General features: G+C 44.7%; 1 protein-coding gene across 3 annotated transcripts in view; it reads right to left on the reverse strand.

Moving 5' to 3' along the window:
• SNX13 (sorting nexin 13) overlaps positions 1–13,268 on the reverse strand; it is a 153,427-nt gene that overhangs the window by 82,361 nt on the left and 57,798 nt on the right. For all 3 annotated transcript variants that reach the window (XM_044295794.1, XM_044295792.1, XM_044295793.1), the window contains exons 4-5: positions 4,136–4,225; positions 846–967 (exon numbers count right to left, since the gene is read on the reverse strand). In XM_044295794.1, coding sequence (XP_044151729.1) covers positions 846–967; positions 4,136–4,225 — 212 coding nt within the window. The remainder of the gene's footprint in view (positions 1–845; positions 968–4,135; positions 4,226–13,268) is intronic.

A 13,268-nucleotide genomic window follows, 5' to 3' on the forward strand; every position in this document is an offset into this window, starting at 1 on the left:
GAAAGGTGGCCCGAAGGTGGCCCCCCTCTTGACTCTCTGTACAACCCTTACTCTGTGCTAAACGATGGCTCTAGCAGTCTCCTGGTTGGTGGCCACAGCCATCACTCCAGTGCAGGAGAAAGGGGTTGTGGATCGGCTCACTGTGAGAGTCGAAAGTGCTTTCAGCATGAGAGACCGCCTTCAGGACTCTTTTGGGAAAGGCACAGGCTGGGTTCAAGTGTCTCCTTCAAAGTAAGGCTTATATTACAGTACAAGCGCCCACACAGCTTGCCAGTTCTCCTACCTAGCATTGTTCAATTCTCTTGGACCTCCAAGATCATCAAGTGCTGGCCTTATGTAGGAGAGTTTCACATATAAGTAGAAAATTACTTTTAAAAAGTTGTGCAAGAATAAGGGGAGTTTTGGGAAACTCCCCACTTGGCCAGACGTGTAAAAGAATGATTACTTACCTAGCTCACGGTGTTGGCTCCCTTCTCCTCCTCCCAGCCTGCAATTCTCTGCTGGGCTCCCTCGATGACATCATCTGGTTTGAAACTGCCACAGCCAATCATTGGCCGCGTGGGGCAGAATTGATCCCCTGGAGTCATGTGACCATTTGCCACGACATAAGGGGAGCCGGTCACCACTTCGGCCAGTGATTGGCTTGGACGACATGGAGCCCAGTGGTGCATCATAGTCCGGAAGGAGAAGGGAGCCGGCGCTGGGAAGCAGTTAAGTCATCTTCCCTTTACAGGTTCTTATGGACAAAATAGTGCTGCACGAGGTCAGCTGAGAGCACATAGAGGAATACTGTGTGACCCCGCTTCAGTCACAGCATAAAGAACATGATAAAAGTGTTTACTTACCGGGTGGAAAATTGAACGAGTGCATTCTGAACAGTCTGCCTTATTTCAAGGAGAAATGATTCGTCCTCGCTTAGTGTGTAATACCAGTAATGGATATAGTCTCTTAAGGAATACTGTATGACCTAAAACACATAGAAAGCCATTTCTTGGGTTTGCAAAAACAGAAATGTAATAATACACATTCTCTGGCCAGAAAGCCGTACATGAGGCCATACGTTGCAGAGCTGAGGGTTTAGAACATGGCTTCCATCAACACCTCGAAAGGAGTCGTCCTAAAGCTTTGTTTTAGGTGGCAATAAACTGATCGCTCTCCACTTCCTTTTGAAAGGTTAGACAGTGACACAAGTCAGCCGCTGTGGTCATATAGCCGAAACCCTGCTTTCTTAAGTAGCAAAACAGTAAGACTACAATCAGGGGCGGACTGGGAACTTAAAGTGGAAAAGAAAGAAAAACTAAAAGTGGCCCCATGTCGTAGGTGGATCCAGATTGACGGAAGGCAGAGCAACACAAGTAGGTAGAGCTAGCAGTACCTTAGTGCAGCACAAAATACCGACCCATCAGCTCCAACTATCACAGTGCAGCATAAAATACTGCCACCCGCATCACAGTATTCAGCTGTATTACTGTTCTGAGAAAAGAGATGCAGTTGAATTCAGAAAGGCACTTGTGGATGCCAACCAGGGGCATAAGTACCTGATGCTCTTAACATTAATTAATGCTGAGAGCATCAGATCGTTATGTACCCAGGCAGGGACTATGAGAGCTTGGGTGGCCTCCTGGGCATCGGCCCACCGGGAAATTTCCCTTTAAGGTCTATGGCCAGTCCGCCCCTGAACACAATACGTGTAATTTACATGGACACATATTAAAAGTTTAGGGTTTTCAAAGATCCCAAAACCTTGGGGGGGGGGGGGGGGGGGGGGGGGGGAGAGAGAATGTGATGCAGCAATGACATGACATTACTACCCACATGATCACTGCACCCCACTGAAGATTTATAGGAAAGTAGTTGGCCATTTACTAATTATCGCATGACTCCTCCCCCACTATATTCCCAATTTATTTTTTTATTTTTTTATACAGTATAACTAATGTTTGACAGAACAAACCAGAGGACTGATCTTAATCCACACCTAGGAAGCCAAATACACTCGCCACAGCAAAAGGCATAAGGCACAGTTCCATCTGAAGAACATAAAAAAAAAAAAAAAGGATCCTGTAAAAAATAAAACAGTTCTCGAGTGTCAGTTATGCAGCACTGTATGCGGATCTCAGAAGGAAATGGCTCAAAACGGACGCCAAATGTGCATAACTGATGCCCAGGATTAGGTTTTTTCACAGGATCCTGTTTTTATTAATTTTTCTGTTCTTCTGACGGATCAGAAGAACGTAAAATGAAACGGTTATGTGAACTCCGCCTAAGTAGGGGTACAGCCATACATGGCCTAGACGCTGAGGAACTGCGTACGGAAAACCTTCACCATTTACTGGGGCAGCAATTTTCACAAATCTCATCCAAATATAGCGCGGGGGGTTCTGCACCAAAATCCATCGAACTTGACACGTGTTGAGGATTGCAATTTCTGTTGAGGATATCCGCAGCAGATTTTACTTGTGCAATGCTGCGGCAATCCCTCAGTATATCCGCAATCATTTTCACCTTTTGGTGCAGATTTTGCTGCTGAGCAATACAAGTAGATCTGCTGCGGATCCATGTGTGGCTGTAACCTAACAATATAGGGGGTCATTTATTATCCAGAAATATAACAATATTAGGCGTATTTCTAGCACAGTTTATTATTTGCGTGGCAATCTGCGACTTCTCTCCGCTCACGCCCATGTCTAAAAAAAAAAAAAAGAGGGTGCGGAAGGGCCGGTAGGCCCATCTCATTCATCATTTTCTAGGCCTGTTTTAGGCGCAGAAAATAGTCTAAATCTAAGCCAGCAAGGGAGCGGTCTGACATTTACTCTGGCGCTGGATACGCCAAAGTTACTCTGGCGCTGGATACGCCAAAGTTATGGAGCAACCAGCACCCTTTTCATAAATTCGGTGGATCCATTGCCAGCTATAGGGGTTATTATGACCGGCGTCTAAAACGTCAGTCTTAGTAAATGAGCCCCATAATCTGCATCATTTTATTTCTATTTGTCGAAAAAGTCTACATAAGAAATAATCTATCGCTTTCTTGATAATTTAGTCGAGTTATTTCCTAGGAAAGTGGATGATCATGAGTGCTGACAGCGGGTACATGATCCTGTGTCCTCAGCAGATTGTTATTGCAGAATTTCCTTTCTCATTGTCTATGTGAGAAGCCACTTCCTGTCTGCTGAACAAGAAAACAGGTGAGCGCAACATCCACAGCGGGTGTAAAGCCATTATACTGTATGTGCAATGTCACACTAAAAAAGAGAAAACCGCAATAACAGAATCAAAGCCGTTTTCGACCTTCCAGAACGGAATTAGCTGAAACCAAGCCTTGGACGTGACCAGCTTGACTATGTAATGAAGAGTCCATTCTAAATTCATTAATACTGCAATATACACGCAACAAAAATATTGCTCCGTTCCCATCCCCTCAGTGCCAGTGCAGTGATCTCATAGTGAAGAAGCCCAGATACCTTTCATTCATCCATCCAACCCTACGTCTTAGTTTATAGAATTATATAGCTATCTCTAAACAGTGGAGAAGGAAATTGGGGAAGAGGGGCATCACAGGGCTCTTTATTAATGGAATTGCTGCAGGTGTGTGAGGAAGGGGTTAATAAGAGCTGATTGCAATGCACTCCTGGGAGACGCAGCTAATTACGGGTCACATGTAACAAGCTGCTGCCCGCCCACAGAAAGGGAAGAGACAAGTCCTCCAGAGAATGTAAGTGGGAAAAAAAAATTAGAGAGAAGCATTATTTTTTTTTTTTTCACGGAAATTATAAATATTGGTCTGCGTATAATATAAAGGGGTTTCTCAGGACTAGAAACCAGGTCTGCAATTTTTTCAGATCTGTCTGTCTATAGTCCATGTAGGGTAATGCAGTTCAGCTCCACTCACTTACAATAAAATTCCCTCTGCAGGCATTTATCTAGCCCCGGACACAGCATTTAAAGGGATTATCTGGTCCCATAATTACATTTTTTTTCCCTGCCCAGAGTACCCCAAACACTGCACATGTATGCCCCATATACCCGGTCTTCCCCTGTTCTCAGCCTCACTGCATCCTGGCAGGATGTTTACATACAGAACTTCCTGTTTTCCTTTTCCTCTGGGAGACTTCTCAGGGCATTACACACTTACTTGTTGCAGGGGTTCATCAATCATATTGGCACCGGTCACCCTTCTGTCAATTTTGATGGGTCTAGCTTCACGTTTCATTTCTTCTAAGACCTGAAAAATGAAAAAACTAATTAAATTATAATCCGTTAGAAAAATGTTTCATCATCATTGATTTGCAAGAACTGGCCCAGATATTTGCCTTACAGCTAGCATTTGGACATAAGAAAATAAAATGATTTCTTTGATGGGAAAATGTTGTTGGCACGCTCTGTGACTAGGGTTGTCACCTGGCCAGGCCGGTATTCTAGTGGCCTTGATGATGCCGGTGATTTTTTTTTTTTCTTACCAGCAATATTAATTGCCGGTATTTTCCTGTGCCAACGGTTACCAATGAGCGCTGCCATTGTGGAGCGCTCAATAGTACAGCCTCACCTCCTCCATTTGCTCGCGCTGCGGGGAACGCTTACTGCCAACTGGATGTGCAGGACAGGACCTGCGAGATGTAATCATGCTGGAGCGCAAGGCCTGTCCTGAGCTTCCAGTCAGCAGTGAGCGTTCAGAGCGTTTTTTTGCAGAAGCAGAGAAGGGGGCACTAATGGGGGATTTTTTATGGGGGCATTAATCTTACTGAGGGGCACTAATGGGAGCATTATTCGGACTGCGGGCACTAATGGCAGCGTTATTCGTACTGGGGGCACTAATGGGAGCATTCTTTAACTGGGGCACTAAGGGGGGCATTCTTACTGGGGGGCACTAAGGGGGGCAGTATTAATTCTGGGGGCGCTAATAGGGGCATTATTATTGGGGGAGACTAACAGGGGCATTATGTATGTATTTTGTGGTCCTCAAAACAAGGATCTGCAAAAGGAAAAAAAAAAAAAAAATGATGACATCCGTGTTGGGGGTCAGTTTTCTTTTGCAGATCAATTGTAACAATGCCCATCCTTGTCCGCAAAACGGACAAAATGATTTTTTTGCGCAACGGACATGCAGATATACGGAAACAGAATAGACATGGAGTCATTTCAGTTTTTTTTTTTTGTGGACCCGTTGATATGAATGGTTCAGCATATGGATTTGTAAAAAAAAAAAAAAAACAGAACGGAAACAGAAACAAATAAGTTTGTGTGCATGAGCCCTTAAGTGATATGCATTACAAAAGTGATTAAACAATTGCATTGTGACATCCCATAGTAAGACAAACTAAATTATTAAAAGAAAACATTTTTATTCTATTAAAAGTGGCTTAATTTTGTAAACTTGGCAAAAACACCCATACACATATATAGTGTTGCCTTGTTTGTCTAATAGACTATAGTGCCCGTACTGCGACCGCAAATTGCAGTCCGCAATGCATGGGCAACCGCCGCGTGCAATCTGTGGTGCGGAGGCAGACCTATTGACTTAAATGGGTCAGCGATCAGAAAGATATGGCAAGACAGGACATGTCCTATAATTTTGCGGTCCGCAATATGGGCAAGGAGCACTTACGGTCGTGAAGGCTACTAGGTTTTGGAGGAGGAAATTAAGAAAAGAAAAATTTTCATCAGACTTCATCTCAGACCCCCAATGTTAATCAGATCAGACCCTCAGTGTAAATAAGACCCCCAAAAAGACCTCAGATCATAACCCCAATGTTAAGACCCCCAATGTTATGAAGACCCCCATTCAGACCTCAGATCAGCCCCCCCATGTTAAATCAGGCCTCAGATCCTGCTCCGGACACCACTCCTGAGATCCAGCACTCTTCCTGCCACGCTGTGCTGTGACCCGACATCTCACAGCTTGAGGTCACAGAGTGCGCTGACCTCCTCACTCTCACAGGTCTGCAGGAGAAGACCAGGACCACGTAGGGACTTCTACATTCACCGCTTCCTGGTCCTCCTGTAGTAATGCGCACTTCCATAATAATAGTATTTGCCCCCATAAGACACATTTTCCGAACTTTGGGGGTAAAAGAACTCGGCAGGGAGTAAAAATGAAGGACATGGACTATAAAATACAACAAATACCAGCTCTGCAGGGCTCCGCCATCTCTGGAACTCCCATAGAAATGAATAGAGCTGCTGAGTGACTGGCCGATCCATTCATTTCAGGGGAGCTGAAGGGGCTACGGGGCCTCCGTTCTCGTGATGGTTCTGTGGCTAGGGAATAACTTGAAACAAACCCCTTTAAGATAACTGGACTACCCCTTTAAGGTGTACCACACATGCACCAATTATAAAATCTACATCGGATACGTGGTATTACATGGCAAGAGGACAATGATGATGCCTGGCACTCTCAGCCAAGGGGAGAGAGGTGGTTTGTTTGGTTTACCCTGCTTATAGCCCCTCTTTAGGAAAAGTATGGACACGCAAACATCAGGATTGGATAAGTAAACTAATATATTCAGAAAGTTACTCAAAATGCTGTAAAATCAGGGGGGGGAAAAAAAAAAAAAAAAAAAAAAAAAAAAAAAGAAGTAGCATCCTCAGTAGCAGGGGTTCACTTTCTTACTATGTACCTCTGCCAGAAGTGTGTCCTATAGAGATTACCCATGGAAGACACACACTGTGCCAGCCCGGGGGGGCACACAGCCTGCAGCGTTACAATGGGCTCCATCCTATCACCCTCAAGGTTAGCACAATCTTGCTATTGTACAGTGCGGGGCTGGGCCCTCCACAGCACACATCTCCTCCGCCATCATTTGCAGAGGAAAATTCTATGCCGTGCTCCATTTTATGATCCGCAAGTGGCAAAACAAGTTTTTCTTTAAGTTAACCCTCTCATTTGGACGATAAACTGTATAAATCAGGTGATGACACAGTTCAAAGACTGGGAGAGCCAGGAAATGAGTCTCTTCCGGGCACAAGGCTTTTACAGAGTTTTCGTTGGGACGTTTTCCAGGCTTATGTTGTGTAACGTTCTGGCACCAGTTTATGAGGCACCAGTGTTATCGAGCCAATCTGATTAGCTTTTATGAGGAGGTCAATTATAAAGTGGATGTTGGTACGGCAGCTCATGTCCTAGATAAGGGACTGGAACGCAAGGCCGAGGAGCTGGGTATAGGGCAAATAATTGGCTTCAGGATAAAAAGCAGAGGAAGGCTACTTTCACACTCGCGTTTGGTGCGGATCCGTCATGGATCTGCACAAACACATCCGTTTAGATAATACAACCGCATGCATCCGTTTGTATTATCTGTAACATAGCCAAGACGGATCAGTCTTGAATGTCATAGAAAATGGATCCATCCTCACTGACTTACATTGTGCGTCAGAACGGATCTGTTTGGCTCAGTTTCGTCAGATGGACACCAAAACCAAATGGAGGCGGAACGGAGGCAAACTGATGCATTCTGAGCAGATCCTTTTCCATTCAGAATGCATTAGGGCAAAACTGATCCGGTTTGGACCGCTTGTGAGAGCCCATGACGGATCTCACAAACGGAAACCAAAACGCCAGTGTGAAAGTAGCCTAAGGGCTCATGCACAGAACGTATTTTCTTTCAGTGGCTGTTCTGGTTTTTTTTGCGGACAGTGTGCAGAACTATTAATTTCAATGGGTCCGCAAAAGAAAAAAAAAAAAAAAAAAACGGAAGTTACTCCGTGTCCTTTCCATTACGATTTTTTTTTATTTTTTATATGTCCTATTATTGTCCACATTACAGACAAGGATAGGACTGTTCTATTAGGGGCGAGCTGTTCTGCAGCTCTCTGGAAGAAAAGGACGGGAATCGGCTGGACCAAAACCACTGTGTGCAGCAGTTTTTGCCTGGCCGAATGCCGGCATATTCGCCGGGGAGCTGCTGTATCTCCGTCGGATACCATCACAGAGGATCCAGAAAACTTCGGCAGGTTCTGCCACGAGTGTGAAGCTAGCCTTACCCCCGTGGGAAAGAAGAGTGGTTACTACAGGGAGACCACAGTGGCTTTGCATTTAGGGATTACAGAATTAAAATGAATTTTTAAATGCAGCCACAAAATGAGCCACCATGTTAACACGGAAGAATTTGAGGTTTAGGGTACTGTATGCCGCCAAAAAATTCACAATGAAATCAGCAGAAATCCCAGGGTGACCCTTGGATTTCTGCAGATTTTCATTCAATAACTCGCAAACTATTAGCCTCCTTCACGGGTGATAACCCACGTGGTCACCTGCCACTGATGCCGCTTTTATCTGTAACGCAGATTGGTCTAGTCACTTGATTCCAAACCCCTTGACCACCACGCTATAGTGTCAGGAAACAGCCTTCTAAACATGGCCCTGTATAAATTGTCAGTTTCAACACTATGTATGGAATGAACTTACTGTGTGCCAACTAGAGCTAGTGGCCCCAGGACAGATGCAGCCGGGCAGAGCACACCTTGCGGTAGTAGGCATGGAAGTACAAGACAATGGCGCATCCGAGACCTCAGAAGGAGGCTGGGGGGATGTCAAGCTGGAAGGGAAGGTCTGAAGACCAAACTGCGTGATTATTCTGGTTATAGGCACCACCGCCATAACTATTCAACCTGCATTCAGCACATGGCAAGTTCATTAGCCGACAGTTTACACGGCGCCATCTTTATAAAGCTACTCCCCGGCGGTATAACACAGCGGTGGTTTAGGGGCCTCATATAAAGCGACAGGTTTCCTTTAAGTATTGCAGTAATTAATCTGGAAACCGGCCTCACAAAAGTTGATGAAGTCTGTTCTGTAGAGATCTCTTCTCCACCCATATTATTAAAGGGGTTATCCTGGAAAAAGGAGAGGTCATCATCATCACATGGGCAGGGGTCTCAGTCTCGGCATCTCTGCCAATCAGCTGTTTCATGTAGCTATGGTCCAAGGACAATTTATAGTGGCAGCGCTTGGTATTGGGGTTGAGCTGCAACTAGGCCACATGACCGATGTACAGTGATGTCACCGGCCTAGGAGGGGGCTATGGTACTCAAGGCCTCTTCTAACAGCAGATTGGTGGGGGTCCCAGATGTTGTACCCCCGCAGATCTGATACTGGTGACCTATCCTAAGAATAAGACATAAATATCATTTCCTGGATAACCCTTTTAAAGGTGTTGGCTACTTGCTGGCTATTTGGGACCAATGTGTAGGTAAGATTATTATATGGCATATACTGATTTAGCCTTTGTTGACATTCTGTGTCGTTTGCTATATTTCATGAGCCATGTTCCCTTGCTAGGCAAATCTTATGGAATGTCCATATAGAGGTCCGGTCCTCATAAGATGGCGCTGACGGTGGGTCATGTGACCAGACACATCACTCCGCCCCCTCCATGCTAACACAACGCACCTGCACTAAACTCCCAACAGTAAAGTGCAGATTGGAGGGGCAGTGTATCTGAATGAAGGAAACAACACACGGAGTTAATATGTCTGGTCACATGACCCTCCATCAGCAGCCTTTTTATGGACTAGAGTCGAGACATTTGCATGGACAAACAAAAGACTTTGCAAATAAGGGGCATAACTTTGAATTTCTACAAAGGCTGTATTAGTAAATGTCATAATAATCTTACAACCACATTCGTCAACAGTAGCCAGCAAGTAGCCAACCCTTTAAGCTGGAAAACGTGGCGAGATCACACCACTGACAATATAAAGATGAAGAGCACAGACGGGCGGTACTGCTCAGCCGTCTTTTCACAGATAGGCACACTGGACCAGCTGTGACCGGACACTCACTGCTGGTGGTGCTCTGCCAAATAGTCCTTTAGATATAAACGGATATGTAGAAAAATCAGGCGGCACACCCCACAAATTTGAAGTAGAATTTATTTATTAAAAAGGAATAAAAAATATGACATTGGGTGGACCACACACTGCAGGCAAACACTTATGCCCCCCCCCCCCCCCCCCCACACACACACACACACACACACACACACACACAGTGACCTCAGCAGAGGTCACACAGCATGCCCACAACACTCTACCCTTTAAGTGTACATCAATAAAATCCAGTTTAATTATACAAGTTTAATTATTAGCCCTTCATTAATTGACAGTGAAAACTGGGGTGTGGTTCAGAGGAAAGATTTGGATTATAAAATAATGGCGCTGCCAAGTGTCATTTACTAAAGACCAGCGCTTCCCATTCCAGTAAAAACCCAAGTGGTGGAAGATCCGACCAATCTTCTAAATGGCACATTTTCTGCTGCCTGTGCGCCAGAACATAAATCTACTCCAGCCAGGAGCAGGAGTATATTTCCGGTGTAATGTGCATCAGTTTTCAGGCAGTGGAGCTCCTGCCCGCAGCCCCCATGCCCCCCGCAAGTCACAAATCTTATTGACAAAACGGCACTTGTGACAAAATTTGCGACTTTGGCGTAGAACGTTAGTACGTGACCCCCAGAGTGTGACAAATGCTCCGTTTGTAGGCGAGCCAAGGTAACACGTCAATTAGGGAGGAATACAACTACTCATACAGGTTAGGGCAGGTTCACATTGCCATTTATTTTTCCGTTCTTCTGATCCGTCAGAGGAACAGAAAAATAAAGGAAAAAAAAAAACGGATCCTGTATTTTAAGCATTCGCTATTCTCATCTATGAGCATTTGGCATCCGTTTTAGCCATTTCCATCGGAGATCCGGTATTTTAGACAGAAAAAAGTCCTGCATGCATACAGAACACAGGATCCATTTTTCTCTTTATTTTTCTATTCTTCTGTTGGAGTGAAGCATCACGTCCAATTTTTTGTTAAAGGGAACCTGTCACCAGGATTTTGTGTATAGAGCTGAGGACATGGGTTGCTAGATGGCCGCTAGCACATCCGCAATACCCAGTCCCCATAGCTCTGTGTGCTTTTATTGTGTAAAAAAATATATATAAAAATTTGATACATATGCAAATTAACCTGAGATGAGTCCTGTACGTGAGATGAGTCAGGGACCGGACTCATCTCAGATTAATTTGCATATGTATAAAATTTTTATATATTTTTTTTCCACACTAAAAGCACACAGAGCTATGGGGACTGGGTACTTCGGATGTGCTAGCGGCCATCTAGCAACCCATGTCCTCAGCTCTATGCACAAAATCCCGGTGACAGGTTCCCTTTAAGGTCTGCCTTAGTTTATTCCTGTGTGCGCTCGGCCCGAGCAGAGTAAACATGGAGAGGATGATGGTTGTCAGGTGCACAACATCTAATGTGTATGGTCACTTCTATAGGCCCTTTTTCCAGTGGTATGTACAAATTATGCAGGATAAAACATGTAAAAATAAACTGACCAGTAGCAACCAGTGCCAGCAATCATAGAATGAGTAAGAAGGAACATAGAAGGACCTTAAGAAAACATAGTAGACCAGTAAGTAGACCACGGCTAGAAAATGCATCCTTGTGAATTCACATGATGTACTAGGACATTATTTTTGGGAACATATATCCAGAACAATCCTTTTTTTTTTTTTGTCTGCATTTTACTCCTACCGATGGAACCCTGCTGGAATAAGGCCACAGGCCACAGTACTGGGCAAGGCTATGTGTATCTGCAGTCTACTGAGGTGAACTGGTGCATAACCGCAATATGATGAACACACCCAGCATATTACCAGTACAGGGAGGCCACGCGGAGGTCACAACACAACGAATCCATTCATTATCTCCTAAGTGACGCCTCGAAGGAATACCAAGATGAGCAGGTCTCGTGACAGCATGCTAATGTAATGGTTCCTGCAGGCTGCGGTCAGATCCAGAAAGGACCTAATAATACACGCCATTGCAAAAAGCAGAATAAAAGTAAGGCCAAACTTTCTGCCATTAGGTTCAGACTGGTGTTACAGAGGATTGATCTGTAGAAACAGTTTCTTCTCACAGGTTCTGCAACAGATCCTCCACCGACATCAGCGCAGGGCTGGATCACTGACGAAAGCCTGGAAGCCTAAGCAGATTTCCGGGATGACGATGTCTATTTATGTCTATGGTGCTGACTGCTGGGGAAATAAAAAAGCCTAACGCTGGGTTCAGACCTGAGCGTTCTGAAACGAGCGCTCTGTATGCGCGATTGTACGGGCGTTTACAATCGCGCATACAGAGACAGGCGTGCACACATTGTCGCGCGTTCCCGAATATCTATGTGCGGGAACGCGCGACAAACACCCAAAAAAAAGCTCAAGCACTTGTTTGAGCGTCGGGCGTTTTACAGCGCGATCGTACGCGCTGTAAAACGCCCAGGTGAGAACCATTCCCATAGGGAATCATTGGTTCTTGCCTGTTGTGCGTTTTACAGCGCGTAGGAACGCGCTGTAAAACGCTCAGGTGTGAACCCAGCCTGAATGTATCAGGAGGGAATTTCTGAAGTCAGTAGGAGTTGGAGTTGCCATTGAGAAATCTGTCGTACACTTAATTAACATAGCTAACCACAGGTTTGCAAAAAATAAAAATAAAGAAAATAATATGGCTGTGCCAAAATTTGCAACTTTTTTCCACCAGAATTCTGGTGCAACTGGAATGATAAATTCTCCCCTTATTGGGCTGTCCCATAAAGGTCTATGGCAGAGAAAAACATAAGCGATATAAAAAAATAAATAAAATAAAAAAGGAGTCATGTATTAACAATTCTGAGGAGGTCAGCGTCCCCTCCAAGACATTAAAGCGTACCTGTTTCAGGTAATTTTTCATAATAAGCCGCTGTGTGTACATTGGAAATAACACTCTTTCCTGCCCTTATATGACTTGTATCTGGCATTTTTCAGTGGTTGTTCCCTGTGCAATCTGTCTGTAAGGGCTGAAAATCGCAGATCCGCATAACATGCTGCCATTTTTTTTTCCCACTATAATAGAGATGTCCTATGCTTGTCGGAAAAACACACAAGAATAGGACATGTTCTATCTTTTTTACGGGGCTGCAGAACGGATGCATGGATGTGGACAGAACATTGTGTGACGTCTACATCTTTTGCAGCCACACTGAAATAAATCGGTCTGCATCCGATCCGCAAAAAAAATGCGGATCGGATGCAGACCAAACAGAGGGTTGTGTGCATGAGTGCTAATTGTCAGTTTTTCCTGAGCTATTGTGGGAGACTAGCTGAAATCATGTCTGCCCATACACAGCACATGGAGAAACAGGAGAACCTGCTCCCCAACTCCCTGAAACAAACCCACAGAAGCAGCGGTAATGGAGGACATTATACAGAAGAACTAAGCAGTTTAGATATGAATCCAGCAA

This window comes from Bufo gargarizans, chromosome 5, assembly GCF_014858855.1.
Source record: "Bufo gargarizans isolate SCDJY-AF-19 chromosome 5, ASM1485885v1, whole genome shotgun sequence".
NCBI classification, from domain to species: domain Eukaryota; kingdom Metazoa; phylum Chordata; class Amphibia; order Anura; family Bufonidae; genus Bufo; species Bufo gargarizans.